General features: G+C 40.3%; 1 protein-coding gene across 4 annotated transcripts in view; it reads right to left on the minus strand.

Moving 5' to 3' along the window:
* VAV2 (vav guanine nucleotide exchange factor 2) overlaps positions 1-26,755 on the minus strand; it is a 460,307-nt gene that overhangs the window by 347,434 nt on the left and 86,118 nt on the right. For all 4 annotated transcript variants that reach the window (XM_056812667.1, XM_056812665.1, XM_056812666.1 and 1 more), the window contains exon 2: positions 16,096-16,212. In XM_056812667.1, coding sequence (XP_056668645.1) covers positions 16,096-16,212 — 117 coding nt within the window. The remainder of the gene's footprint in view (positions 1-16,095; positions 16,213-26,755) is intronic.

Here is a 26,755-nt window from a genome sequence, read left to right on the forward strand (position 1 = left end):
GTTAAAAGACTCGAATGTCTCACTTAACGCCATTAAGACTGAGAGTGCAAATGAACTAACTGCAGTGATCAGCATCTGAGGCTCATTAGATCAATCAGCAGTGAGCCCCAACTATTCTTCATTAAGCAAATTAATGAACAAATATTCAGAGAAAAATCAGTAAATAGTCAGATAATGGAATTGTGAGCAATATATAAAAAGGGTACAACATATAACAAGATAACTTAATATCAATTTACCCAACCAAATTATAGCTTGGAAAACACATTAAACTAGCATAGGTTCAGTGCTTAGAAATCAATGACGCTCCTGAAATAGTTTATGGCTGCACCTAGGGAACACCTGATGTTTATATAATGTTTCCAAGTTACCACATGCTTTATATACATTATCTCACAGGTCTGAGAGGTTGACAATGCCAATACTAACCCACTTTGCAGATCAGGAAACCAATATTCAGAGGTAAATGGCATATTGAGTAATGAAAACAAGTCTTCAGATTTAGATGACACTTTTCGGTGACCCTGTGAGTGTGGTTGCCTTGGTATTTTAGAAACTGGAGAAACACAGAAAGAAAACTAGGATTATAGTCTCACTATACTCTGCCCTCATTAGACCCGATCTGTAGCTCTGGGTGCTACAGTTTAAGGAGGACAAGGATAAGATGGAGAGTACCTAGAGGAGGGCTTTAGAGGAAGGTGAATGGTGTATGTCATAGGAGGATCAGCTGAAAGAACTGGGCATGTTTAGCCTGAAAGATTCAGCCATCTTCAAGTATCTGAAGAGCTGTCATGTGGAGGAAGCGATTAGATGCATTCTGTTTGGCTCTAATGAGAACTAGGGACAATAAGAGTGGGTAGTTCAAGCAGTTCAGTGGTTTGAGTCTTATCTGACTCTTTAGGATCCCATTTGGAATTTTCTTGGCAGTTGCCCCCAAGATTTTCAACCTGTATAAGTCGAGGGTCTATCCAGCCTCTTAAGAGAGTATGCCTAATGACTGATCACATGGGTCCGATGGGGATATGATTGGGGATGCTGACTTTAATTGATCACTCTATTGCAAATATTAGTAATATGGAAAAAGGTTTTGAACAATGATATATGTAAAACCCAGAGCAATTACTGGTCAGCTCCAGGAGGTGGGAGGGAGGAGGGGAGGGAAAGAACATGAATCATGGAACCATGGAAAAGTATTCCAAATTAATTAAATAAATAAACAAATTTGAAAATTTGAAAAAAGAGAGAGTATGTCTATCTAGCCTTTGTGAACTTTGGAGTCTAAGATAAATGCTTTCAGCACATTTTCCTGTAAATGCAAATTCCCCCTGGCCCAGGTAGCTCCTTGTAGCTATGACTCAGGACAACACTAATAACTAGACTTAGCAGCTTATGAGATTCCCGCATCTATTTAAATATTCTAATGAATAATAAATAGGAGAATTCAATATCTTTACCAGGGTGTGTTTTGCTATTAACAGTAATGACAAGAAATTTGGTCTAAACAGACTTTCCTCTTTAGAATAAAATTCTAACCAAATTAAATCTGATGCAACTGACCATTAATGACGAAAGCACTTGCTCTGGATGTGTCACTTAACATTAAGGACGAGAGCCATGATGATTTGCTAAAAATATAAAGCCTGTTGTCTTAGAAATCTAATTCCAATTTTAAAATACACTGAAAATTAAAAAGTTGGTAGGAAAGTTTTCTTGTTTTGTTGCATTGTTTGCTCCTTATAGTTTTAGCCAAAACCTTTTTTACTTATGTAACCATGCCTTCACCAAAGCCTGAAGCTCTTTTCATGAGGGTCAACCCTATGACCTGCATATTTAAGATGATATCACTCCTGATTGACTGAAAAAACAAATAGGTATGATGCTACATACCTGAGTGAGATGGTGTATGGGCACTCTCTATGAGAGGACCTCAAAGGAGACACGTCAGGGCAAGGACAAGACAAGGAAGGTTTTTGAATGTTGAAATGGATCTCCAGAGTTATAGACACAAAGGAGAGTCAGCCCTCTATCTTGTTCCTTGCCTTCTAGTGCTCAAAGCCCTAGAGGCTACTGAGAGGGGATTTCCCTTCAATGAGATCACTCTTTCTCCTGGTTTGAGCTGAGACATTTGTTATCTTCTCAAGCATTTTTGGATATATTCTTTCAAACTCTTACCTTCCATCTCAGAATCAATATGAACTAATGGTTTCAAGGCAGAAGAGCAGTAAGGGCTAGGCAAATGGAGATTAAGTGACTTGCCCAGGGCCACACAACTAGGAAGTGTCTGAGGTCATATTTGAACCTTGGACCTCCCATCTTTATTTAGGACTGGTTCTCAATGCAGTGAATCACCTAGCTGCCCCTTAGGGCATCTTCTTATGCCCAGTCCTGGATCTTGTCTGGCCCTCCTCCCAGCTAGGCTGTAAATGGTGCCAGCATCACCACTCCCTCCACTGCATTAGCATATCTCCCACATACCTCCCAAGGCTGGATCCCAAGTCTTATCTATCCATGCCACAAACTCTAACTCTCTGTCTCTGATTGTCTCTCTCTCCCTCGATCTCTCTGTCTCTGTCTGTCTCTGTCTCTCACATAATATAATATATATATATATACATATATATATATATATATATATAAATGTCTACACATACCCAATGTCATGTCTTCATTATTTTCAAAGAAAACAGGCATCATTGTTTGTCTTTTTCTACATTCTTAAAGGCTTGCAAAATATTTTCCTCTGGGCATATTTGTGAGGTCGGTGGTGTACTGAAATTGAGGCTGAGAGAAGTTGGGAACTTCTCTAGGGTCACACAGTTAACAGGTATCAGAGCCATACCACCATCACAGAATGTATAAGGAGCAATCATCTAGTTCAGTATCCCAATTTTATGAAGAAACTGAGGACCAAAGAAATGTCGTCTCTGCCCAAGGAAGTAAGCAGCAGTTAAGAAATGAACCTAGATCCTTAAACCAAAATCTTGTGCTCTTTCCACAGCACCAAGCACATGGATTCTCAAGACAGAAAAGAGGAAAACAGAAATGTTATAGCTACTTGGGCTTATTAAATCTCTCTTTTATCTTCCAGGTCGTAGAGACCAAATCTCTCAACCAAGGGATTACATTCTTCCTTCTTTTTTTCTTTCTTTTTAAATAAAAGCCCTTGTCATCTGTTCTTAGTAACAGCTCTAAGATGGGGAGAGGCAAAGGTTGGGCAATTAGGGTTAAATGACTAACCCAAGGTCACACAGCTAAGAGGTGACTAAGGCCACATTTGAACTCAGGTTCTCTGGACTCCAGGCCTGGCACTCTATCTGCTAGCTGCTTCCCTTTCTATTTCTTTTATCCTTTACTCCAATTCAGGGATTTTATCATACAGGAACACTGGCCTTCTTGCTATTTCTCCCATATAAATTCCAGTTCCTGACTCTGCCTGGCACATAGGAAGTACTTAATAAATTCTTGTTAACTGACTTACAAACTAAAAAAGGCAGCAGACTTGAGTTAGATGAATATCCACTATACATATTCACCAAAGATACAGTCTACTACTTTGTAGTAATGGAAAAATAGTAATTCATTTCTTTTCTGCTATAACATCGGTAATGCCATTATTCCTAAATATTTGAAAAACCATAGGAAATAGATGAAAGAAGCTATAGCCTCTGGCCACTGTGAGCACTCAGCATTCTACTTTAATCTCTAACTTCTGACCAGGATTAAAAATTAATTCTAGTTCAACCAAGGCCTGGGGGAAGTATTTCTCAAAATGCTTTGGCAAGGAGCAGCTGGGTTGCTCATTAGATAGAAAGCAGCGCCTAGAGACAGGAAATTGATTCTGGGTTCAAATTTGGCCCCAGACACTTCCTCACTATGTGACCCTGGGCAAGTCACTTAACCACAATTGCCTGGTCCCTGCCACTCTTCTGCCTTGAAACCATACTTGGATTCTAAAACAGAAAGTAAGAGGTGTGTGTGTGTTAATTAATTCTAACTTTACAAGGGCAAGGGGGTAGTGTTGCCACAAAGATTTCTCAAAAGGCTCTGGTAGGGGGCAGCTGGGTGGCTCGATATATTGAGAGCCAGGCCTAGAAACGAGAGGTCCTAGGTTCAAATCTGGCCTCAGACACTTTCCAGCTGTGTGACCCTGGGCAAGTCACTTAACCCCCGTTACCTAGCCTTTAGTGCTCTTCTGCCTTGTAACCAATACTTAGTAATGATTCTAAGACAGAAGGTAAGAGTTTTAAAATAAAAAAAGACTATGGTACTAAAATTATACATTCCTTTCCCATCAACTGGTAAAAGAAATGATACTGAACTTGATGTAGACTATAGGACTGTCTTTTCTCATCAGCCAGACCAAAGGTGAATGTGTTAACCCTGTCCACTCATCCTCTCCCCATCATACACCCCTTGAAATTGAGAAATGAGTCCAGAAACAGGCCAATAACGCAAGTGAAAAATGATTTATGAATCATTAGAGAAGGGGGGGGGCTCCAATCAATATTTTATTACAAAACCCTGATTACTAGCACACTAAACATTCGGACGATAATTCAAAGTCTGACAGCTCAGGTTTCTTTACCAGAGAGACTGTGGGAGCTCAGGAAGTGTCCTGTGCATGCCTTACTAGATCTGAAATATAATACCCTTAATGTGACCCCTCGGAAAAACACAAGGGAAGACAGCCAAGAAAGAAAAACTTCCAGAACCAACATTTCTGGCTCTTTGTATCCCAGGCAGGGTTTGTGTTGAGAGCTTTGAGGGTGAATTAGTGATGGGAGACTCAAATACACCAAGTGCAAATTGCTTGAAAACTCTTCTTTGGGGCATTCAAGGTCTATCCACAGGACACTGATGAGTGCTTCTAATATGTGCTGCCTTTTTTGTCATTGGTTTTTTGTTTTGTTTTTGCTTAACACGAATAAGTCAGAGAGCTCTGAAAAGAGTGCTGGCTCTAGAACTTGCTTCTGACACTTACTACCTATGTGATGGTGGACAAGTAACTTAACCTTCTTGGGCCTCAGTTTCCTCATCTGTCATATGGGTAAGTTGAACTAGATAACCCTTGAGATCTGTTCCAAATGCTGATCTCTGAAACTATGGCACTAGTCTGGGAGGTGCAAAGTTTAAATACCTCACTGTCTAGTCAAGGGATGAAATACAATCCATGTTTCTATAATAGACAAAAAACTGTGAAATCAAAACTGTCAAAGGAGATCTTTATGAATTCTCTGGGCTGGGGCCATGCTAATCTCATCATATAAAGGTATCTTGTGTAAAGAATGGCTTTCCCTACTGTTTCTTTTTTTCTATTTTTACTTTCTCCAATTCCATGTAATAACAATTTCCAACACACATTTTATGAAATGTTAAGACTCAAATGGTCTCCCTCTGTCCCTTCCCTCCCCCCTCCCTGGAATGGTGAGCAATTTTATCTGGACAATTCAGGTATGATCATACACAATATTTCTATACCACCTACCATATGTTTCAATCAAACAATAGATTCCATCCATCAATCAGAAAGAATTTACTACATGCTTTCCTTGTTTCTGGCATTGTACTAGGCACTGGGAATAAAAAAAAAGTTCATTGCTATAATCCCTGCCCTCAAGAAGCTTATATTCTACTTGAGAAGACAAAATGTATGCTTAAGTATACACAAAATATATTCATTGTAAATACAATCCAGTGCTTAAGCAACCCATAAAGCATTGTCTGGACTGACATGCTCCACTGTCCAAATGAATCAAATAAATGAGGCTGGGGGGGGGGGCAGGGGGAAGGATGGAGAACAATCAACTAAGAACTGTGCTAAAAGGGTTAAGCACGAGCCCTGTCCAGGGCCTCTTCGATAGCACTGAGTCTATGAGGAGCTTCTGCATCTGTAGCACAGCCATAGCTTTCAGCCCACCATTCCTACCTGCTCCAGCCTTGGGGAGGTGAGAAGCAGAGAAGGGAGCAGGATTTGCCACAGTGAAGGGGAACAAGAACAGAGAGCAGTAACAAACTCAGCAGAGACCCAATGTCTGGACCATGAATCAATACCACGGTGCCATGCCAGTAAGAAAGAGTTAGATGTAACATTTCCAGAGGGTACGTGCCAGCAAGGCAACCCTCTTCAGAAGGAAGGAAATAATGATGTCCAAAAATTGGAAAGAATGTCAGTTCTAGTCAAAGTCATCTTTCCATCACCCAGCACTGGATGACAGGGAAAGAAAGGTACAAATAAACCAAGCTAGACATAATGTTGATTTGGAGGAGTGTTGTTTTCATATTTATACTCAGACCAGGGAGCACAAAATTTGAGAGGTTGTCATATGTCAGTCTATTAACCAATAAGTACTTATTGTTTTGAGTCTGGCCATTTTTTAGTCACATTGGATTCTTTGTGACCCCATTTGGGGTTTTCTTGGCAAAGATGCTGAAGAAATTTGCCATTCTTCTTCTTAATTGCCATCCTTTTCCAGCTTATTTTACAGATGAGTAAACTGAGGCAAAGAGAGTTAAGTGACTTGCCTGGGGTCACACAGCTAGTAAGTTTCTGCGGTCACACTTGAACTCAGATCTTCCTGACTCCAAACCCAGCATTCTATCCACTTTGCTAGCATTTATTAAGTGCCTACTATATGTGGCAGGCACTGGGTTAAGCACTAGGAATACAAAGGCAAGAAAGTCCAGGCTTTCAATCTAATTTCAAATTAATTGATGGAGTTATTCCTGGACTAAGTACATTCTCTAAGGACAAAGACCATATCTTTTTAATTTACTTCCCTTCAGGGCCTTCCTTGCAAAAAAAACCTAATATATGATTCTACGATCTTAAGGTACATAGTAGGTGCTCAATAGTTGAGTTGAAGTGAGGAGAAATTGAGAAACATCCTGTTCTCTCTCTCTCTCTCTCTCTCTCTCTCTCTCTCTCTCTCTCTCTCTCTCTCTCTCTCTCTCTCTCTCTCTCTCTCTCCCTCTCTCTCTCTCCCTCTCCCTCTCTCTCCCCCCTCCTTCCCCACAAATAATGCAAAGCACCCCCCTAAGAGCAACCAGCCTTGGTCAAAGAAGCAAAATAGATGAGTATTCAAAAAAAATTTTTTGGAGTAATTGATGGCCTATGCAAAGCAGAAGCATGAAATCATGAAATGGGTTACTAGAGGAGGTGAAGAAGTAAGGGACCACAAGGGCCAAATGATATTTCCTTCTCTTAATGATACCTTTTTGGTGACCAAGTATGTTTGTAAGTCACTAGTTCTGGGAGGTGTTTCCCCTCTCTCTTCCATCACCAAGCAGGTAGGCTGCTATCTTTAGCTTTTCAAATCACCTCAGAGAACTTTCCCTATGTATCAATGAACAATTAATAATCCCTGTCTCTTCAAGGGAAGGGGCTTTGACCCCCATTTGCCCCAGCAGTCCAGAGAAGGCAGGCTTCTGTTATTGGCACCAAGAATAGGGCTGCTTACTCAATGACAGCAGGCATCTGAGGGCAGATCCTGTTCTCCATCCAGTTAGGTTTCCAAAGGACACTGGCTCTCTGCCTCAGACACCTAAGCAACAGAGGCATCCCAGTGTAGCCACTGCCTACCCAGTCTGTCCCAATTCCTGGGCAAACGTCACTCCCAAGTGTTATTTCCATTTACTCCATTGGACCCAGATCTCACAAAACTTTAAGGATAAAAAATTTTTAAACTTGGCCATTCAATAGGCATCCTGTCAGGTAGACAGATATATGTTCAAATGTTCTACAGAGGCATGTAACTACTGAGACTTCTGCTTTCAGGAAGCCCAGTCATAGAGTTTCCTGTGTTAGGATAAATGCCTTCGCTGAAACATCTGTTTGCAACTTCTGCACCTGTTCTAACACACTTATAGAACAACCGAAATGGAAATGGGAGGAGTGGGGGGAGGGGGAAGGAGGAGGAGAGAGAATATTCCCAGAATCTCACTTCCCTTCCCACTTTAAAATTTCAATTTTATTCAATTGAATTTGACTGAATTCAAATTTTAAAAAATTTCAAAACCTGTATAGAATTATCATTACATTTTCTTTCCATTCTTCTCTTCTGGTCCTGATGTACTTCTGGATTGGTTCCCTTAGAATTTCAGGCTCTGGAAGCTAAAAAGAGTCAAAGAAGTTATCTAGCCCCACCAAGACTCAGAGAGCAAGTGACTAGCGAGAGATCACACAGGGAATTAGTGACAGAATCTGATGAGGGGATTTGGTATAATAGAGAGCATGTTGGATTTAGAATCAGAAGACCTGGGTTCAAATCCCAGCTTAGCCATATACTATGTTACCTTACCAAACTACATCATTTCTATAGGCATTGGTAATCTCATCTGTGATGTACAAAGGCTACGGTAGGGTTGAATTAGAATACTACTAAGACCTCAACTCTAAATCTATAATCTAGGACCCCTTAGGACAATCCAGGTAGTTTGAATGTATAATTATTTTATTCTCTTACTCATAAGAAAAGCACTTACCTTAAAAGTTTACCACATCTAGAGGAAGATGAAGAGTTAATAAGGTTTTTTAAAGACTAGGACAGATGACTAGGACCTATGTAACAGGTACCAAAGATGGCACACAGAGTGGACATTCTCTTTCTCCCCCTCTCCTTCCCGACTCTTTACTAGAAAGGCAGAGGGGGGAGGGCAATTTGGAACTATGTCCAAAGGGCGATAAAAGACTGTCTGCCCTTTGATCCAGCCATAGCACTGCTGGGCTTGTACCCCAAAGAGATAATGGACAAAAAGACTTGTACAAAAATATTCATAGCTGCGCTCTTTGTGGTGGCCAAAAATTGGAAAATGAGGGGATGCCCTTCAATTGGGGAATGGCTGAACAAATTGTGGTATATGTTGGTGATGGAATACTATTGTGCTAAAAGGAATAATAAAGTGGAGAAGTTCCATGGAGACTGGAACAACCTCCAGGAAGTAATGCAGAGCGAGAGGAGCAGAACCAGGAGAACATTGTACACAGAGACTGATACATTGTGGTACAATCGAAGGTGATGGACTTCTCCATTAGTATCAATGCAATCCCTGAACAATCTGCAGGGATCTAAAAAAAAAAATACTACCCACAAGCAGAGGATAAACTGTGGGAGTAAAAACACCGCTGAAAAGCAACTGCTTGACTACAGGGTTGGAGGAGATAAGACTGAGGAGAGACTCTAAATGAACACTATAATGCAAACTCCAACAACAGGGAAATGGGTTCGAGTCAAGAACACATGTGATAACCAGTGGAATAATGCGTCGGCTATGGGAGAGGGAAAGGCGGGGGGGGGGGGGGGGGGGGGAGGGGAGGAAAAGAAAACGATCTTTGTTTCCAGTGAATAATGTATGAAAACGACCAAATAAAATAATATTAAAATTAAAAAAAAAAAAGAAAGGCAGAGGGGCTCTGGAAGACCTGCTCCCCTCCTCCTCTGACAACATTTTTTCACATGCCCCACCCTGCTGCCCAGCAACCAATGAGAGCACACAGGGGGTAAGATAGGCAGTTCACAGGGGGCAGAGTTGGAAGAGAGCTGAGCCCTTGGGCCCCTCCTCTCCCCCCCTCTTCACTTGCTGAGGACATTTTTCACTTCACCTAGCCCTCCATCTAGCAGCCCAATGAGAGTGCTTCCTCCCTCCCCTGTGTGTGGGGCAAGTGGGGGAGGGGGAGAGAACTGCATTCAGTCAGGGGATGGGGGGGGGGGGGTCGGCATTTGATTTCTAAAAGATTTACCATCACTGGACTAGGACAACTTTTTTGGCTTTTTTCCTTAATCAGGTAGGAGTCTAGGGAGATAAGGAACTGACCTGAATCCTTCCCTTTATTTGGGGGCAGGGGGTCTGAGGAAGACTCGTATAAACCAACAAGGAACCTCCATATCCACCCCTATTCTTCCACAGTCTAGAACTAATGCATGACATGGGTTCAGTCAAATCAAATCAGCATGTGAAAGACAGCATTTTATTTTTCTTGTTATTTTGTTTTCAGATAGGATCTTTTCCCAAAGAAACCAAGGGACATTAACAACAACAAAAACACCCAAGAATTTGAAACAATGACTTTCACCTTGAAGAGGAGCCATTCTCTATTCTCTATTCCCCTTCTCTGCCACACACATTCAAGCCTCACAGTTGGCCTTCTTTCAAATTCTATTTGGAAGTGCTAACCACAGATTTACCACTTTAAGAAAAACACACAGAAATCTAATCAAACAACATCATGAAGAGGGAAAATTGGAGCTGGGAGTTATCTGTTGCTGGAAGTCTGGTGGTGGGTAGGTGAATAGTTTCAGTTTTTCTTTCTTCCGATGGACAGTACCAGAACCGAGGGTCACATTAATCGTCCATTAATTACTATGATCATAGGACCTAGAGCTGGAAGACTCTTTAGAGACTAGTTCAATTTCTTCATTTTATAAATGAGGAAAGAAAGAGAGGACAAGAGAAGTTAAATACTTTTCTTCCATTACACCAAATTAACTCTTAGATTTACAATGGAGATTTCACATGTGTCTGCATTCAAGCTAGAAGAGAGATGCTAACATGAGATATTTGGGCTAAAAATACAAGAGAACTTCCCTGTTGAAAAGGTTAGCGCAATGAAATTTTATTACCAAGACAGACTGTAGAACTGGGTCTTTAAGGGGCACAAGGGGATTTTGTCAACATCATCATCATAACTAACATTTATATAGTACTTACTATGTGCCACACACTGTGCTAAGCACTTCACAAATACCTCATTTTATCCTCCCAAAAACCCTGGGAGGTAGATATTATTATCATTTCCATTTTGCAGATAAGCAAACTGAGGTCAATAGAGGCTAAGTGATGTGCTGGGGATCACATAGCTGGTAAATGTACATGGTTAGACAGTGTCCTGACTTCAGGCTCAGCACTCTATAACTGTACGACCTCAATGCCAAACTGTGTTTAAAGCCCAGCTCTGTCATGTCAGCCTTGAACAATTAATTTCTTTTCTCTGGGCCTCAGTTTCCTCACTTGTAAAAAAGGAGAAGTAGGGATCCCAATCAATCATCTCTAAAATGCCCTCCAATTCTAAATTCCATGGAAAAAGCACTATGATATCAGAAGACCTGGATTCAAATTGTCTATTATCTACTACCTGTGTAACTTTGGGCAAAGGACTTCACCTTGCTGGTCCTCATTTATGAAAACAGGAAGAATGAGCCAGATGGCCTCCAAGGTCCTCTTCAGCTTTAACCTTAAGATCTTATGCACTTTGTGGGACAGTTTTGGTTGAGTCCATCCAGCAGTAGGAGGACGGACAGATGGCATGATTCATGAAGACTCTTCTAACTTTGGAATTCCATTATGTTGGAATGTTGTCAAAACCCACCTATTAATCCCATGTCTGGGATAAACAGAAACCTGCCATCACTTGTAGCAGTGTGCTCCTTCCCATCAGGACATTTTGGGAACAAGAACGGGAGATTCAAAGCAGAAAGATATGCATGCATCCATCAACCACAGAGGCTTGCTCAGGCTGCATTGAAATCCTCTTGAATGCCAGAACCAAATCATTGAAAATTATTGAAAATGAGTAACTAACATTTGCAAACCTCTTAGCCACACAGTTGGCTGGTCATAGGATGAGACTTTAATCCATATTTATGTACATCTTACATCATTACATTTGGCTGCAGCAAATTCAAAACAAAATGAAATTATATACTGTATACTCTGAATGTTAACTGCAGGCCAAAAAATGTACTTGGCTGAGGTTTTCTGCCTTTTCAGATAGTTATTCTAAATAATAAGGTGTTTTTTTTTAAAGGTCTTTTCTCCAAAGCAGACATAACCTCCTGCTGGTGACATTGCATGACAGGCCTGCCATTTGCTACCACAAAGAGGAAAGTTGAGTGGGGAGGTCCAAATCTGTTTTAAATCAAGACTATTTGTGATGATGAGAACCGGTTGTGGAAAATAGGGGAAGCATGATTCCATTCAACTTTCAGTCTGGTGCAGCTCCCCAACAGATGTGCAGTTGAGGACCCAGCACATTCACACCTCCCTCCTGAGGTCAGCCAGTGAGGTAAGAGGCTCCCACCTACACAGTAATTCCATTCCACCAACATTTACTATTGAAGCTCCAATACTGGGCAGGGTCTCGTGCTCAGCATTGGGGGCATGAGGATGAAATAAGCCCAGTCCCCCCTCTCAAAGAGCTCACAAGCTAAAAAATGGACACATAAATGTAATACAAGAGCTTAGGAAATGACCAAAGTGATGGGAAACTTTTAAGGTAGGACATATCTTAAGATTAGAGCTTTTAAACTGAAAGAGACACAGAAATTCAGAGAAGTTAAGTGCCCATGGTCACACAAGTATCAGAAGCAGAACCCAAACCCAGGACCTTCTGGTTCATGTTTTATCCACAATATCATGCTATCTCAGCACTTAAAGATGGGGCAAGGAGCAGGTAGGCTGAACAGTGGGTAGAAAGTCAGACCTGGAGTCAGGAGGACTTGAGTTTAAATCTGGCTTCAGCCACTTCCTAGCTATGTGACCATTGGCAAGTCACTTAATCCCGTTTGCCTAGTCCTTGCCCTGCTATCTTAAGAGCTGCTACTAAGCACAAAAATAAATAAATGAATAAAATTAAAAAATAAAAAATCAATGCAATCAAGATTGCATTAATCTTGTGGAACAAGGGGAAAGAAACAGCAAAATGGGGGGGGGGGTTATAGCAAGTGCCTCTGACAAAGGCTTATTTCTCAAATATATAGAGAACTGGGTCAATTTATAAGAATACAAAGCATTCCCAACTGACCTGTGCTAAAAGGCTATGAACAGGCAATTCTCAGCTGAAAAAGCTAAAACTATCATGAGTCATATGAAAAAAAAAATGCTCCAAATCACTATTAATTGGAGAAACTCACATTAAGACAACTTTAAGGTATTACTTTACATCTATCAGACTGGCTAATATGACAAAAAAGGGAAATGATAAATGTTGGAGGAAGAATTGGAACACTAATACATGGTTGATGGAGCTGTAAACTGATACAACCATTCTACATTCCAAAGCAATTTGGAACCATGCCAAAAGGGCAATAAAATAATACCCAATAATGCCACTATTAAGTACATATACCAAAGAGATCAAAGATAGGGGAAAAGGATGTATTTAAATATGTATAGCAGTTCTTTTTGTAGCAGCAGAGAACTGGAAACTGAAGGGATGTCCATCAATTGAGGAATGACTGAACAAGCTAGAGTATATTCTGATAATGGAAAACTATAGTGCCATAAGAGAGAAAACAAGATGATCACAAATGAAAAAGAAACCCTGGAAAGACTTTTATGAACTGATGCAAAGTGAAGTGAGCAGAACCAGGAGAACACTGTCCACAGTAACAACAATAGTGTATGTCTGTGAATGACTTAACTAGTATTGGTAAGGCAAGGATCCAAAACAACTCCAAGGGACTCGTGAGGAAAAAGGCTATCTACTATTAAAGAAAGAACTGATGAAGTCTGAAAGGAGATTGAAGCATACCATTCTTCACTTTATTTCCTCCATGAATTTTTCTCTAGTGTAAGCAATATGTGTCTTCTTTCACAACATGATGAACATGGAAATACATATTGTATGGTAACAGATGTACCATCTATATCGTATTATTTACAGTTTTGGGGAAAGGGGAAGGGCAAGAGGGGAGAAGAAAACATGGATGGCAAAATATCATTAGTGGATTATTTAGAATTGTTAAAAATTAACATAATCTGAAAAAAACTTTTAAAAAGTGTTATTAATAAAACTGAAAGTAAATGTTTAAAAAAGAAGATGGGACAGAAGCATTGAGGAAATTTTCATGTCAAAGGTGAGCCCTCAGTTGGGATTCAGAGGATTCAAACAACTAGAAAGCAAATTATTCCAGTCATAGAGGACAAAGTGTTCCCATGAAGACAGGTCAGAGAAGACAGGATGAGATAGGGAAATGGTGTGTAGCCCACTGGCTGAAGAAGGCAATTTAGTCATGGGAAATAAGCTTGAAAAGGTAAGCTGGAGCAAAATCACAGAGGGCTTTTTTTTAACCCATACCTTTCATCTTAGAATCAATACTATATATTGGTTCCAAGGAAGAAAAGTAGTACGATCTAGGAAATTTAGGCTAGGTGACATAGTTAGGAAGTATATAAGGCCACGTTTGAACCCAGGATCTCCCATCTCCAAGCCTGGTTCTCTATCCACCAAGCCATCTAGCTGATCCACGGAAGACTTTAAGTAACAAGGTAAGGAGGTTTCATTTTATTCAATAAATAGTCTAAAGTCATTGAAGGAAGAGAGAACAAAGTTCCACTGAATGAAACAACTTTTAAGAGTCAAGTGTTTAAACAGTGAATTACACTCCCATGAAGTGCACGATGTTTCATTCAAAGAGACCTTACCATTGCAGGCTTGTGCTGAATAGTCTGAACTAGTTCCTATGCTACAGTGATGCTGAACAACACTCTAATAAGAATTCTTTCTTCATACTGGCCTTGGAGCATTCATAGTTGCAAATAACAAAAATCCTTTTGCATTTCATAAATAACATATTCATAAAGCATATTCCCCCAAACAGGCTAGTGCCTGATAATGGTCTAAAAATAAATTAGGCAATAAATATCCTATAATATTTCCCATCAGCCAGTGGAAATTTCACTCTTCAGGTAATGAGAAAAGTGGGTGCTTTCTTATAGTAGGTGGCTCAGAGCCTGAGAAAATGTAAAGTAAATGCATAGATTCCTAAGAGTGCCAAGTGACTTACGAAAGCCTGAATTACAGGCAGCATAAAAATTTGTTCTGTGCTTGAAGACTCCATACCCAAGATCCATCAAGGAGCTATTACCATCCTGATACCATCCATTTAAAATGAGCAATACCAAACATGAAATGTTTTCCAATGATGCCTAACCTTCTCCATAACTTGGGCTTCACACTTATACTATGAACTTCCAAATCAGTCTTCTGTCTCCCAATCATTTTCCTTCTCCTACTACAGGCAAAATTATCTAAAGGACAGCTCTGGAAGTCAATATTTCAAGAGAACTGAGACACTGTACATCAAAGTCTAGTTTATCCTCAGACATCTCAGTAACACTTGCCTTGATCAACTAATCAGACAACAAATATTTATTAAGTTTTGACTATATGCCAGATGCCAGGTTGAGACCCAGGCCCTACTCTCACAAAAAGCTTACAATCTGAGGGAGAGATAGCAGATAAATCTGTAGGTACATACAAGATCTATATGGAGTATGTGGAAAGTAATCTTAGAGTGGAGGACCAGGAAAAGCCTCTTGAAAGAAGGTGGGTTGAGCCACAGCTTGAACTAAGTCAGATTTGAGATGAGAATAAATGCCTTTCCCCATCCCCCTGTTCACTGCCAGCTGTCAATAAAGCTCTAAATTTCAACTCAAAGCCACCAAGGGCCCAGCATAAATTTTATAAAGCCCTCTCATTACTAATATAGTCCCATTCTAAATTTTTATATAAAAAGAAAGTGTTTTTAATAACTTATTTGTTGTTTTGTTCCAATAGATTCTTCCCAACAAAACATATAAAACATAACCACTTCATAAAGCAGTTGGTTTGGAAAAAACAAACCACTAGATTACCAACAGGATTCTTATTGAATTAATTTTAATAATAAATTTAAATTATTAACAGGAAAGAGGAATATAGCCCATAATTGTGACAGTAAAGTATTAACATTAGCCAATGTAATTAAACCAGAGTTTTGTTGCCCCTCCATAGTAAATTTGCAAGTCAACATATGTATTGTTTTAGGGACTCTTTCTTCCCTCTTGAACACTCCATACAAGTCTTCCTGTGCTCCCTGAATTAAATACCCTTTCTGATTTCTACTAGTATTTCTACAATTTGACCTCTGAATTATTCTGTAACATAACCTAGTCTACACCTGTCAAACACCTGAAGCATAGGGAAAACAAGCTATGCCTTTGTTTTAGAGTTGCCCAAACCAGCTCTGTTTATTTGGTTCAGTATGTGTGATTCTATGACAGCCATCAGACTGACACCAGCCAGCATAACTGCTGACCACAGATAAAAACAATGCTTACCTTCCCAAAATCTCGGACATCAAACAGGTCAAACGGATCGAACAGCTCACTGTTCCGTAACCCAAATTTATCATGGCAGACTTTCAAGAAGGTTCGAATGTTCTTCAGACACAGAAACTAAAAGAGAAAGAAAAGAACTGAAATTTAGTTCCTACAAATATCATTTAAAGTAGCTTTGGATTCAAACAAACCAGGAAGTAATATCACAACGAGCAGATACATTCTTTCAAACACTAATCTGCACTGAACTGAAAATATTGACTTCATTATTTATTCTTTTCTTACCCAAAGCTAAGCTCAGTTCTGTGCCACAAATGAAATGATTCTCATTTAAAGGATGCCTTCCCCAGGTTTAAATCCAACAGATTTCTGCAATAATACCACCATCAACAGCAAAGTTATATTTAGTCTATAAGGTTCTCCAACAGTCAAGAAACAGCTGCTATCAGTGTCACTGGTGGCAGACAGTTCTTCCTTGGACTTATGTGAAAGAGAGAACATTGAAGGAACTACAAGGACTGGATTTGCAGTGTTATCTCATCCAAGGAGATAGAAATCTGGCTGCCAATGGGGGATAGGGATGGAACTTCCACCTAAGAAAAGCAGGAGGAGCAGTTGGAGATTGAGCTTCTTCCCTTTTGAACTGAGAAGAGGAAGGAACAATTTCCACTGAGCCTATCAAGCTACAAATCCCTCATTCCAACAGGAAGGATCCAGACTAACCATCTGTCTCAGTGGTGGGATAGAGACTTTTTCCCTTTGGGGAAGGCAATAGCCTACCCTTCAGAAGACTCTTTCAAAACTATATCTCTGTGCCAAGAAATACAATCATCTTGAATCTACAAAGATACTAAGATTGTCTGGGACTTAGTCCCTAGACTTGAGCTTCAAAGCCCTGAAGAAACTATAGGAGGAATTCAGTTCAGGGACTTCCTGTTCCCTCTTTCCTAACCTATTATACCAAACCCTTTATCTAATAAACAGATATTTTAACTAATTGAGAAATCATGTATCTTCAATGCACTAAAGGGGACCAAAGCTACAATCAATTAAAGAAGAATATAGGAACAGAGATTGAAGGGGATTTTCTCTTACTCTTCAGCTCTTGTCAGATCCAACTCCATTTCTCCAGACAGCTCTGCCTGGTAGGAAAGTGGTGTTCCTCATTATCTGTTCCCTCCCTCTCAGCTACCTGTCAAATTTTAGTTCCTGATCCCCCCCCGCCCCAGTATACTTGGTCCAACACTTAGCCCAGTGCTTGGCACACAGTAGGCTCTTACTAAGTACTTGCTCACTGAACCTTGCAATCTCCATCCTCAGCAGAAGAGGGAGAGAAATCCTCAGAGACACTGTCTCCATTCTTCTTAATGTACCAGTAGATGAACTGAGATGAGTTCTCACTGTGAACGATGTAGCCCTGCTTCCAACTCCAGTCCACCAAATTCTGCAGTCTGCCTTTGTTGCAGAAGTCCTACTTAGGGGGCTAATAGATGGCTCAGTGGACAGGGTGCCAGGCCTGGAGATGGGAGCATCTCGGTTCAAATCTGGCCTCAGACACTTCTTAGCTGTGTGACCCCTGGTAATTTACTTAACCCCATTTCCCTGGCCCTTGCCTTTATTTAAGTTGTAAGTAAGATTAAAAAAAAAAAAGAAAAGAGAAAGTAAGATTCTTCTCCACAAATTTTTATTTGATCCCATCACCAAAGCCCTTCATGACCATGTTGTAAATGTGCCTGCCCACGATGTAATCTTTATTACAATCCATTCTTCCTTACTGTCTCTTCCTATAGGGATCTCCAAGAGTCTTCCAACTCATGAAAGTGTGTCCTTCTGTAAATCAAGATTTGGGTGCCCCTGAAACAGCCCCATGAAGAGGATGACCGTTAAAAACCAAATTCTATTACTGATAATGGAAGAGAAAGAAGTTAGTTTCTCTAAAGAAAGCAGTATAAATAGACACAGTCAACCCTCAACTTTTGCAAGGGTAACAGACCTAGAAAACAGCATGAAAGTCCAAAACATAAAGGAACCTATGGGAAATAGAGGGCTAGGTTTCTGCAACCACCAAAAACTGTAATCTTTTGCTAGAGATTGCTGAAAACACACCTTTCTGCATACAATTCTTTTTTTTAAACCCTTACTTTCTGTCTTGAAATCAATAATTAGTTTCCATTCCAAGGTAGCAGAGAGGTAAAGACTAAGCAATAAGTGACTTGCCCAGGGTCACACAGCTAGGAAGTATCTGAGGGCAAATTTGAACCCAGTACTTCCCATCTCCAGGCTTGGCTCTCAATCCACCAAGTCACTTAGCTGTCCCTACATACAATTCCTTAGAACAAAACATTAGTTTTGATAATGTGTACTTCTTCACTTCCTTACAGTAACCATGAAAAAAAACCATAAGATGTAATACACAAAATAGATTTGATAGCATACAGAACATTTTTCTCACTAGTAATTCCTTAGAATTCTGTGTCCCTTTGTGCTGAAATCTCAATGTAAAAAAACTACACATTGTTTCAAATAATATTCACTTTTCATAACACATAAAATCTTCAGTGACAAATACTGTACAGCAAATAAAATTCTTAAAATTAAAACATTTTGGGGGCAGTCAAGAGGCACAGTGGATAAAGAATGTCAGTTGGGAGGATCTGGGTTCAAATCTAGCCTCAGATACTTTCTAGCTATGTGAACCTGAGCAAGATAAATGATCCTATTCTTAGATCTTTGCTCCTCTGTGTCAGAATTGTTAGTAAGACAGGAGGGAGTAGAAGCTATGTGGCACTGTGGATAAAGAGCCAAGCTTGGAGATTGGAGGTCCTGGGTTCAAATCTGACCTCAGATACTTCCTAACTGTGTGACTATGGGCAATTCACTTAACCCCCATTGCCTAGCCCTTACACTCTTCTTCCTGGAACTAAAACTTGTTATTGATTCCAAGCCAGAAGACAAAATTTTAAATTAAAAAAAAAAGAGATGATGATAAGGGTTGAAAAAATATTTTTTAATTAATTAAAACTTTTTTTAAACTGAATCTTATCTTCCACTGTGTCAGATGGCAGTGTGAGAACACTGTACTGCTGTAAACCTCTACCTTGGCCATCCTCTGAAAACCAAGGGAAAAGTTGCTAGGACCTTAGTCACTATCAGAAAACACTGAGATTGGTGGTCTTGACATGCCCTCCAACATTCTGTCCTTCACGGCTGGTAAATGGCTGGTGGAAAGTGTGAAGGATGCACCAGCTTGAAATACTCCATCAGCTTTTTCTGCTTCATGCGCTGTTGGAGATCCTTAAGGGTCTCACAATATGGAAGCAAAATAGAGGCAAGTTGACATCTAACCTTGAGGCTATGATCGATGATGGGCAGGGCAGCCTCAATGTCTCTAGCCAGCTGGTCAATTATACCAAGCCATCCTTGTAGGATGCCAGCCATTCCACAAATCTACACACATCATGCCTCTCATTTTATTTTCGACATTGTGCATGGCCACAAATGTGCACAGAAGTCAACATGAAAATTAAAATGACTCAATCAAATAAAATCTCTGAAATACTCAAAGTCAGGAAAATAAAACACCTGAATGTTGAACCACGAATTCATCAGTGGGAAATTGGCCCCTATTTCATAAAGAGATCAAACCCCTTTTCCCCATTCCTTCTCTTCCTATATCATTCAGCTCTATAAGAACCATTATTAGCATGAGCCAAATGGAGCTCAGTGCTCTGTACCTCATTTTGAAGTTCTCCACTTTCCCAGACAAGAACTACTTGCAAGGTCCCCTCTTTCCTGATTTCCCCCATACTGTTTTTGTCCCAGGTGAAAAAGTCCTAGTCATAGATCTACTTGTCTGTCCATGAATTCCCATAAATATTCCACAGAAGATCCACCAAGTATGCTGAAGGACTTCCACTTGTCCTTTAAATGTTCCAGAGAGTACAGTGAAGGATGTGGGCTGTCTCTCACTTTTGGAAACATATTTGGCTATCTAGTTCTGCACATTCATTTAAAGATGACGAAACTGAGGCCCAGTTATGACTTACCCAAGATCACATAGGTACTAAGCATCAGAGGTTGGATTTGAAAACAACTGATCTGTAGGAATTGGACCCTACAGGCATCCTGATGATAATAAACTCTCCCATCAGGCTCAGTGGTCTATCCACTCTACCACCTAGCTGCATCTGAACATAGGCATATAGTACAGTACCTTCCAAATCGTAGAGCCCAAAATAATGTGTAAGGGATTTATAGAATGTATTACTTCCTGATGTTAGAGAACCTGTGCTTAAATCCTACTTATGTGACTTTGGGTGAGATATAACCACCCTGGATCTCAGTTTCCTAATCTAGAAAATGAAGGAATTGAACTGATGGCTCTGGAGTCCCTGCTAGCATTAAGCTATGACCCTATGAGAATTCCAACTCTAGATTGGATGGGGTTCAGCAAGTCAACTCAGCTTTAGTCAAGGCACCAAAATTTCCTGAAAGCCCTGAGGAATCAGGTATTTGAAGACTGGGAGAGATCAGTTGGCCAAATTGAAGAGGAATGATTTGGTGATGGAAAGATGATGATCCCCTGAGGCTGAGCAACCAAGACCAATGAGGAGACAAAGGAAGATTTTTTAGAATACCAAGAGCTTTGCAATAGAGTGATGGCCATGAACCTGATTCACAATACAAGGAAAATCACTATAAGTCTTTAGGAGAGGGATGAACATGAGCTAACACAGCACCATCTAACTTTCTTCCCCCACTGTTTTCTTGAAAACTCCATTGGCCTTCTACAGAGTGGTCTGCCACTGCTTTGAGCCCATCCCTCATCTCAAATTTCCACTAAGCATTTATTTTAATTCCTCCTAAGCCTCCAATTTTCAGAGTTAATTATACAGGTTTTAACCATAATTACACCCAGCAAGGTCCAGGTTTCTTTTCATAGCTCTAAAGGAGAAAAGCCTTCCCTTCAGCTGCCTACAAAGCATCTGTCTTGTCCTGTTGTTCTCCCAGCTTTTGGATGGAATACCCGGGACAGACAAAAAAGGTGTTTCTAACCTTAAGTTTTTGCCCCATCCAGGAAATCTTTCCCCTGAAATATAAGCTCTGGTCCCCAAAATGAGTCTTTAGATAACTAAGCTGAGCTTTCCAAAAGTACCCATTCTTAAAGTTAGGAGAAAAACTTGGCAAAAGGAAGAGGGAAGGGGGCAGCTGAGTAGCTCAGTGGATTGAGAACCAGGCCTAGAGATGGGAGGTCCTAGGTTCAAATCTGGCCTCAGCCACTTCCTAGCTGTGTGACCCTGGGCAAGTCACTTGACCCCCATTGCCTAGCCCTTACCACTCTTCTGCCTTGGAGCCAATACACAGTACTGACTCCAAGACAGAAGGTAAGGGTTTAAAAAAAAAAAGGAAGGGGGAGGAGGGAAAGAATGATATAACATTACCTGCATGATATAGTGAACAGAATTCTACACATGAACCCTGGAGGACCGATGGTCAAATCCTAATTCTTTTTTTTAAATTCATTAGTTAATTAATTTGTTACATTAAAGTTCCCAGGTTTCCCCCACTAGAGGAGGCATCATTTAACAAAAAGATATATATACATATATATATATATAAAACTATGTATTTGTCAGTTCTTTCTCTGGAAGTGGACATACACAAGTCATTCTTCAAACAGTATTTCTGCTGCTATATACAAGGTTCTCTTGGTTCTACTCATGTTCACTCTTCATAATTTCATGTAGGTCTTTGGCTGTGTGATCAAAAGCAATTCACTCAACTCCTCGGAGCCTCCATTTCTTCAACTGTAAAATGAGTTTGAATTAGATGGCTCTCCAAAGTCCCTTCCAACTCTCAATCCTATGATTCTGCAAGTGAGTCTTCAATTACACAAGGCTTCATTTTGTGAATAAGTAGGACTATCAAATGCAGAATGTTAAAGTGGAAGAAATCATAAAACACAGAGCTCTGAGGGACCTTAAATTCAAAATATGACAACATAGAATGTTAGAGATGGAAAAGACCTCTGAGATTATCATTCCACCTCCCCATTTTACAGGTAAGAAAACTGAGACCCAGAAAGATTGAAGTCACTTGTCTAATACCAAATGGATATTAGGTGGAGTTGAACCACAGTCATTCAGCCATAGAGCAAATATTTATAAGCACTCACAGTATGTGGACCACTGTGCAATGTAAACCAAAGATACCAAAAAGAACATTAAAACTTTACCTTCCATCTTGGAGTCAATACTATGTATTGGTTCCAAGGCAGAAGAGTGGTAAGGGCTAGGCAATGGAGGTCAAGTGACTTGCCCAAGGTCACACAGCTGGGAAGTGTCTGAGGCCAGATTTGAACCTAGGACCTCCCATCTAAAGGCCTGACTCTCAATCCACTGAGCTACCCAGCTCAGGACATGTTGCCTGCATTTAAGTCCCATAAGTCAATAAGTAGTAACTAAGCACTTACTAGGAGCCAGGCACTGTGCTAAGTGCTGGAAATACAAAAAAAGGCAAAACACAATCCCTGCCCTCAAGGAGCTTACTTTCTAATGGGAAAGGCAACAGGTAAACAACTATAAAGAGTAGAGCTGGGAACCTAGTAAAGACTCTTGGAGTAGTTGGGGCTTACACTAAGATTTTTTTAAAGCCCTTACCTATTTTCTTAGTATCAATTCTAGGACAGAAGAGCAGCAAAGACTAAGCAATAGGGTTAAGTGGCTTACTCAGGGTCACACAGCTAGGATAGTGTCTGAGGCTAGATTTAAACCCAGGTCCTCCCAGCTACAGGCCTGATGCTTAATCTAATGTGTAACCTAGCTGCCTCTTGAGCTGAGATTTAAAAGAAAACAGGGAAAACAGAGGCAGAGGTGAAGGGAATAAGGCATTCCACATATTGAAGACCATGAATGCAAAACCTCAGACATGAGAGATCACATCTCTTATAGTCAGGTGAGAGAATAAAATTCTCTTATAGTCAGGTGAGAGAATAAAATAAAAACAATGATAACTATAATATACAATATTACACGATGGATACATGTACAAAAAGGCATGCCAATATGCTTGAGGTTCAAAGAAGATCTAGAAAGACTTATGGGAAGTTGTATTTGAATTGAGACTTTTAAAATGGAGAGGAATTTAGCCAATGACTAAAGTAAAGACAGACATTCTGGGAAAGGAAGATAGAAACATTAAAGGCACAGAGACAACAACCTACAAGGTAGATGCTTCAAGGGCAGAGAATACCCAAGAATCTGGCTAGAGTACAAAATATGTGGGAATGAAGGAAGTAATATGACAAAGTTGGAAAGATGCAATGGTCCTAGACTGTGGATGGGATGGCCTTGAAAGCCAAGAAGTCAGAAATTTATTCCCAGTTTCTTGACTGATTCTTGAATTCTGGCTATACCACACCACATTTACTCTCCTTTTAAAGAGTGGTTGAACCTTCATCACAATGGTCAACTGAATCCTAGAACTCTGGCGGTGAAAGAGACTTCAGAAGTAATCTATTTCAACATTTATATTTTATAGATGAGGAAACAGAGGTCCAGGGAAATGATTTTGACATACTCATACAACTTGGTAGTAAGTGAAACTAATGGTCTTCCCTGTCCTGGTGCCATTTTTTTGCTACCACTACTTTCATCTAGAAGATGGGGCTCCTGCCATGCCAAGAAATGAGCTTAGGCAAAACAGAAACCATATTTATTATCTTTTCTTCACACTTGCTATTCCTCTTGGCCAGAGATGTATTTAAGCCACTGTACCTGGACAAACAGAATCAATGTGACTTAAAGTCAATTCTAGATTATTTAGTTGGGGCCTGGGGAAACACATATTAATTCAATTTATGGATGTTCCAAGCAATGGCAAGTTTGTGGTCCAACCTTCCACACTGCATTGTGGCAGCAAATATAGAGCAATGTGAGTCTTACTTCTTTTTTTTCCCCACTAACCCAATATCAAAAGTTAATTGCTATAAGGGAGTAAGAATGCAGTCTATAGAATGTATACACTGGATATTCCATTCCTAAAGAATTCTTGAGAAAGAAATTTGGACTTGGAGTTGAAGAAACTAGTTCATATCTATGACACTTACTAACCACATGAGCTTGGGATAATCAATTTTCTCAGATTCCCACAGGACCTTAATTTTCCTCATCCATAAAGAGAGAAGCAGTATTTAAACCATATACCTCAACAGGTTTGTGAAGAAGGTGCTTTGTGACTGGCTAAATAAATGTGAGTTATTATTAGCAGATGTGCTTCTACTGCTTCATTGGTCTACACTTGGATTTAGAGTGCATCAGTAAATATCAATCTTCCCTTAGATAGTGGGACAGTTATAAGGCTCCCACAATTAAGGCAGAGCTCTCTGAAGGCAATGCAAATCAATCAATAGATTTCCTGACCTGTGCCTAGACTCACTTGGGACACTGTGTAGAGACGTAGGCTATCCTAACCCTTGGCTTCTACTCCAGGCTAGTTAAATAAGGGCTGACACCTCCCTCACCTACCCTGAACAATTTCACCATTCATCCCCTCATTCACTGACGTGGGTGTTGAACATTCTGGGCTCTGAAAATGTCAAGCTCTTCTCTTGTGGCTATTAATCAGACACTTTAGATCAAATCAGCTTGAAATAAGATTAGTAAAGGGGCACAGACTGAATCTACAGCCTCTCCCATCTTTTTTCCCAATCCTGGCTGAACAAGACAGACATATCTCTCTCCCTCTCCTTCTGAGTCCTTTGTCACTTGGCTTTCAGAAAACCCTGGGGTGGATAGGATATATGAGGGAAAGAATACCGAAGCCAAACAATGGCACAGAAACCAGTCCACATCATCTCAAAATAAAACCACAAGCAAAGGTTTCAGTTCCAGAACTAAAGTTGTTTCAATTACAGCCCCTCCTCTCCAGAGGAAAATAGACCTGTTTGGTCTTTTCTTTGGAAAACAAATGGTAGTCATTAGCTTTCCTTAAACAGCTGCTCTGTTTCATGCACTTACTGTGTGGACATTGCACTCTGGGGGTGCTGGGTTATATCACAGGATCAGATTTAGACTTGGAAAAGACCTTCAAGGCCACCCAATCCAAACCCCTCATTTTATAAATAAGGGAACTAAAGCCCAAGGAGATTATGTGTGACTTCATAGAATTATAGGAGCCTTGACTTAGAGCTGAAAAGAACCTTAGAGGCCATCGATTCTAAACCCCTCACTTTACAGAGTAGCAAACTGAGGCACAAAGCAGCAATTTACCCCAGCGTCACACAGCAAGTGTCTGAAGTAGAATTTGAACCCAAGCTTTCCTTATTCAAATTTGAGTGCTCTGGGTGCGTTACATCATGCTGTCTCCTTAAGGAAGCCATGAAGCTACTAATAATGGCAGAGCCCACCATGTTTTCTGGCTCTTTCCACTGCAACATATTGACTCATCTCCCTAAGCATAGAAACACCAGAAACTCCTGGAAATGAAGACAGCTTTCCAAGAAGTTACCACCCTGCGATGCTTGGCCCCCAGCTCCATGAAAGATGACCTCATGTGGAAAGCCAACTCTTGCAGGATAAAGAACTGGTCTGGCTTTGGGAAGGATTCCTTCCCTTGGGGGATCTTAGATCAGAGAAATAGATCACAGAATCATAGATCATAGAATCTCAAGTAGGAAGGGACCTTCGAGATCAACTTGTCCACATTCTTCAACTTAAAGGTGATGAAACAGGAATTAGGAAATTTAGGCTTAAAGAAGCTAAGTCATTTGGCCAAGGTCCCACATGGAGTCAAGACCCCAAACCAAGTCTTCCTTACTCTGAATCAAGGGCTCTTTCCATTCTATCAAGAAATGCTAAAAGTCATGGTTTTCAGACGATGTTTTGAGTCACAGCATAGTATGCTTTGCCAAGAGGAGTCTCAGCCCGCCGAACATTTACATCGGCAATCTCTGGAAGACTCGTGCATACATCATTTCCTTTCATTAAGCGTGGTTGATTTTTGTCCCGTGCTTTAGGAGCTCAACATCTGGTGGATTTTGCAGGCAGTGTTTAATTATAATAGGCCTGTTGTGTATTTTTGTGAGTAAACAAAGTAGCATGGTCAATAGAACACTGAGACTGGAGTCAGGAAGACTGGCCACAGACACCTGCTTGCTGTGTGACCCTTGGCAAGTCATTAACCCTGTTTGCCTCAATTTCCTCATCTATAAAATAGGCATAATAATAGCCCCTACTCCCTGGGCTTGTGGTCAAATGAGAAAATAATTTTAAAGCATTTAACTGTCTGGCACAGAGGAAGTATTATATAAATGTTAGTTGTCATCATTAACATCTGTAACAATATAACCTCCAAAATTTTGCAGCACGCCTAGCAAAACTAGCAGTATCTAAGGTAGCTAGGTGGCTCAGTGGATTGAGAACCAAGTCTAAAAGTCCTGGGTTCAAATTTGGCCTCATACACACTTCCTCCCTGTGTGACTGGGCAAGTCACAATCCCCATTTCCTAGCCCTTATTCTTCTGCGTTGGAACCAATACACGGTATTGATTCTAAGAAAGAAGTTAGGCTTAAAAAAAAGCTCAGGGTGTACTAGTATGTCAAAGTTCACCCAGCAAAACACTGGGCACAGCAATGGGCCATGGAATAGCTACCCTTTTGAGA

The sequence above is a fragment of the Monodelphis domestica genome, chromosome 1 (genome assembly GCF_027887165.1).
Source record: "Monodelphis domestica isolate mMonDom1 chromosome 1, mMonDom1.pri, whole genome shotgun sequence".
NCBI lineage: Eukaryota > Metazoa > Chordata > Mammalia > Didelphimorphia > Didelphidae > Monodelphis > Monodelphis domestica.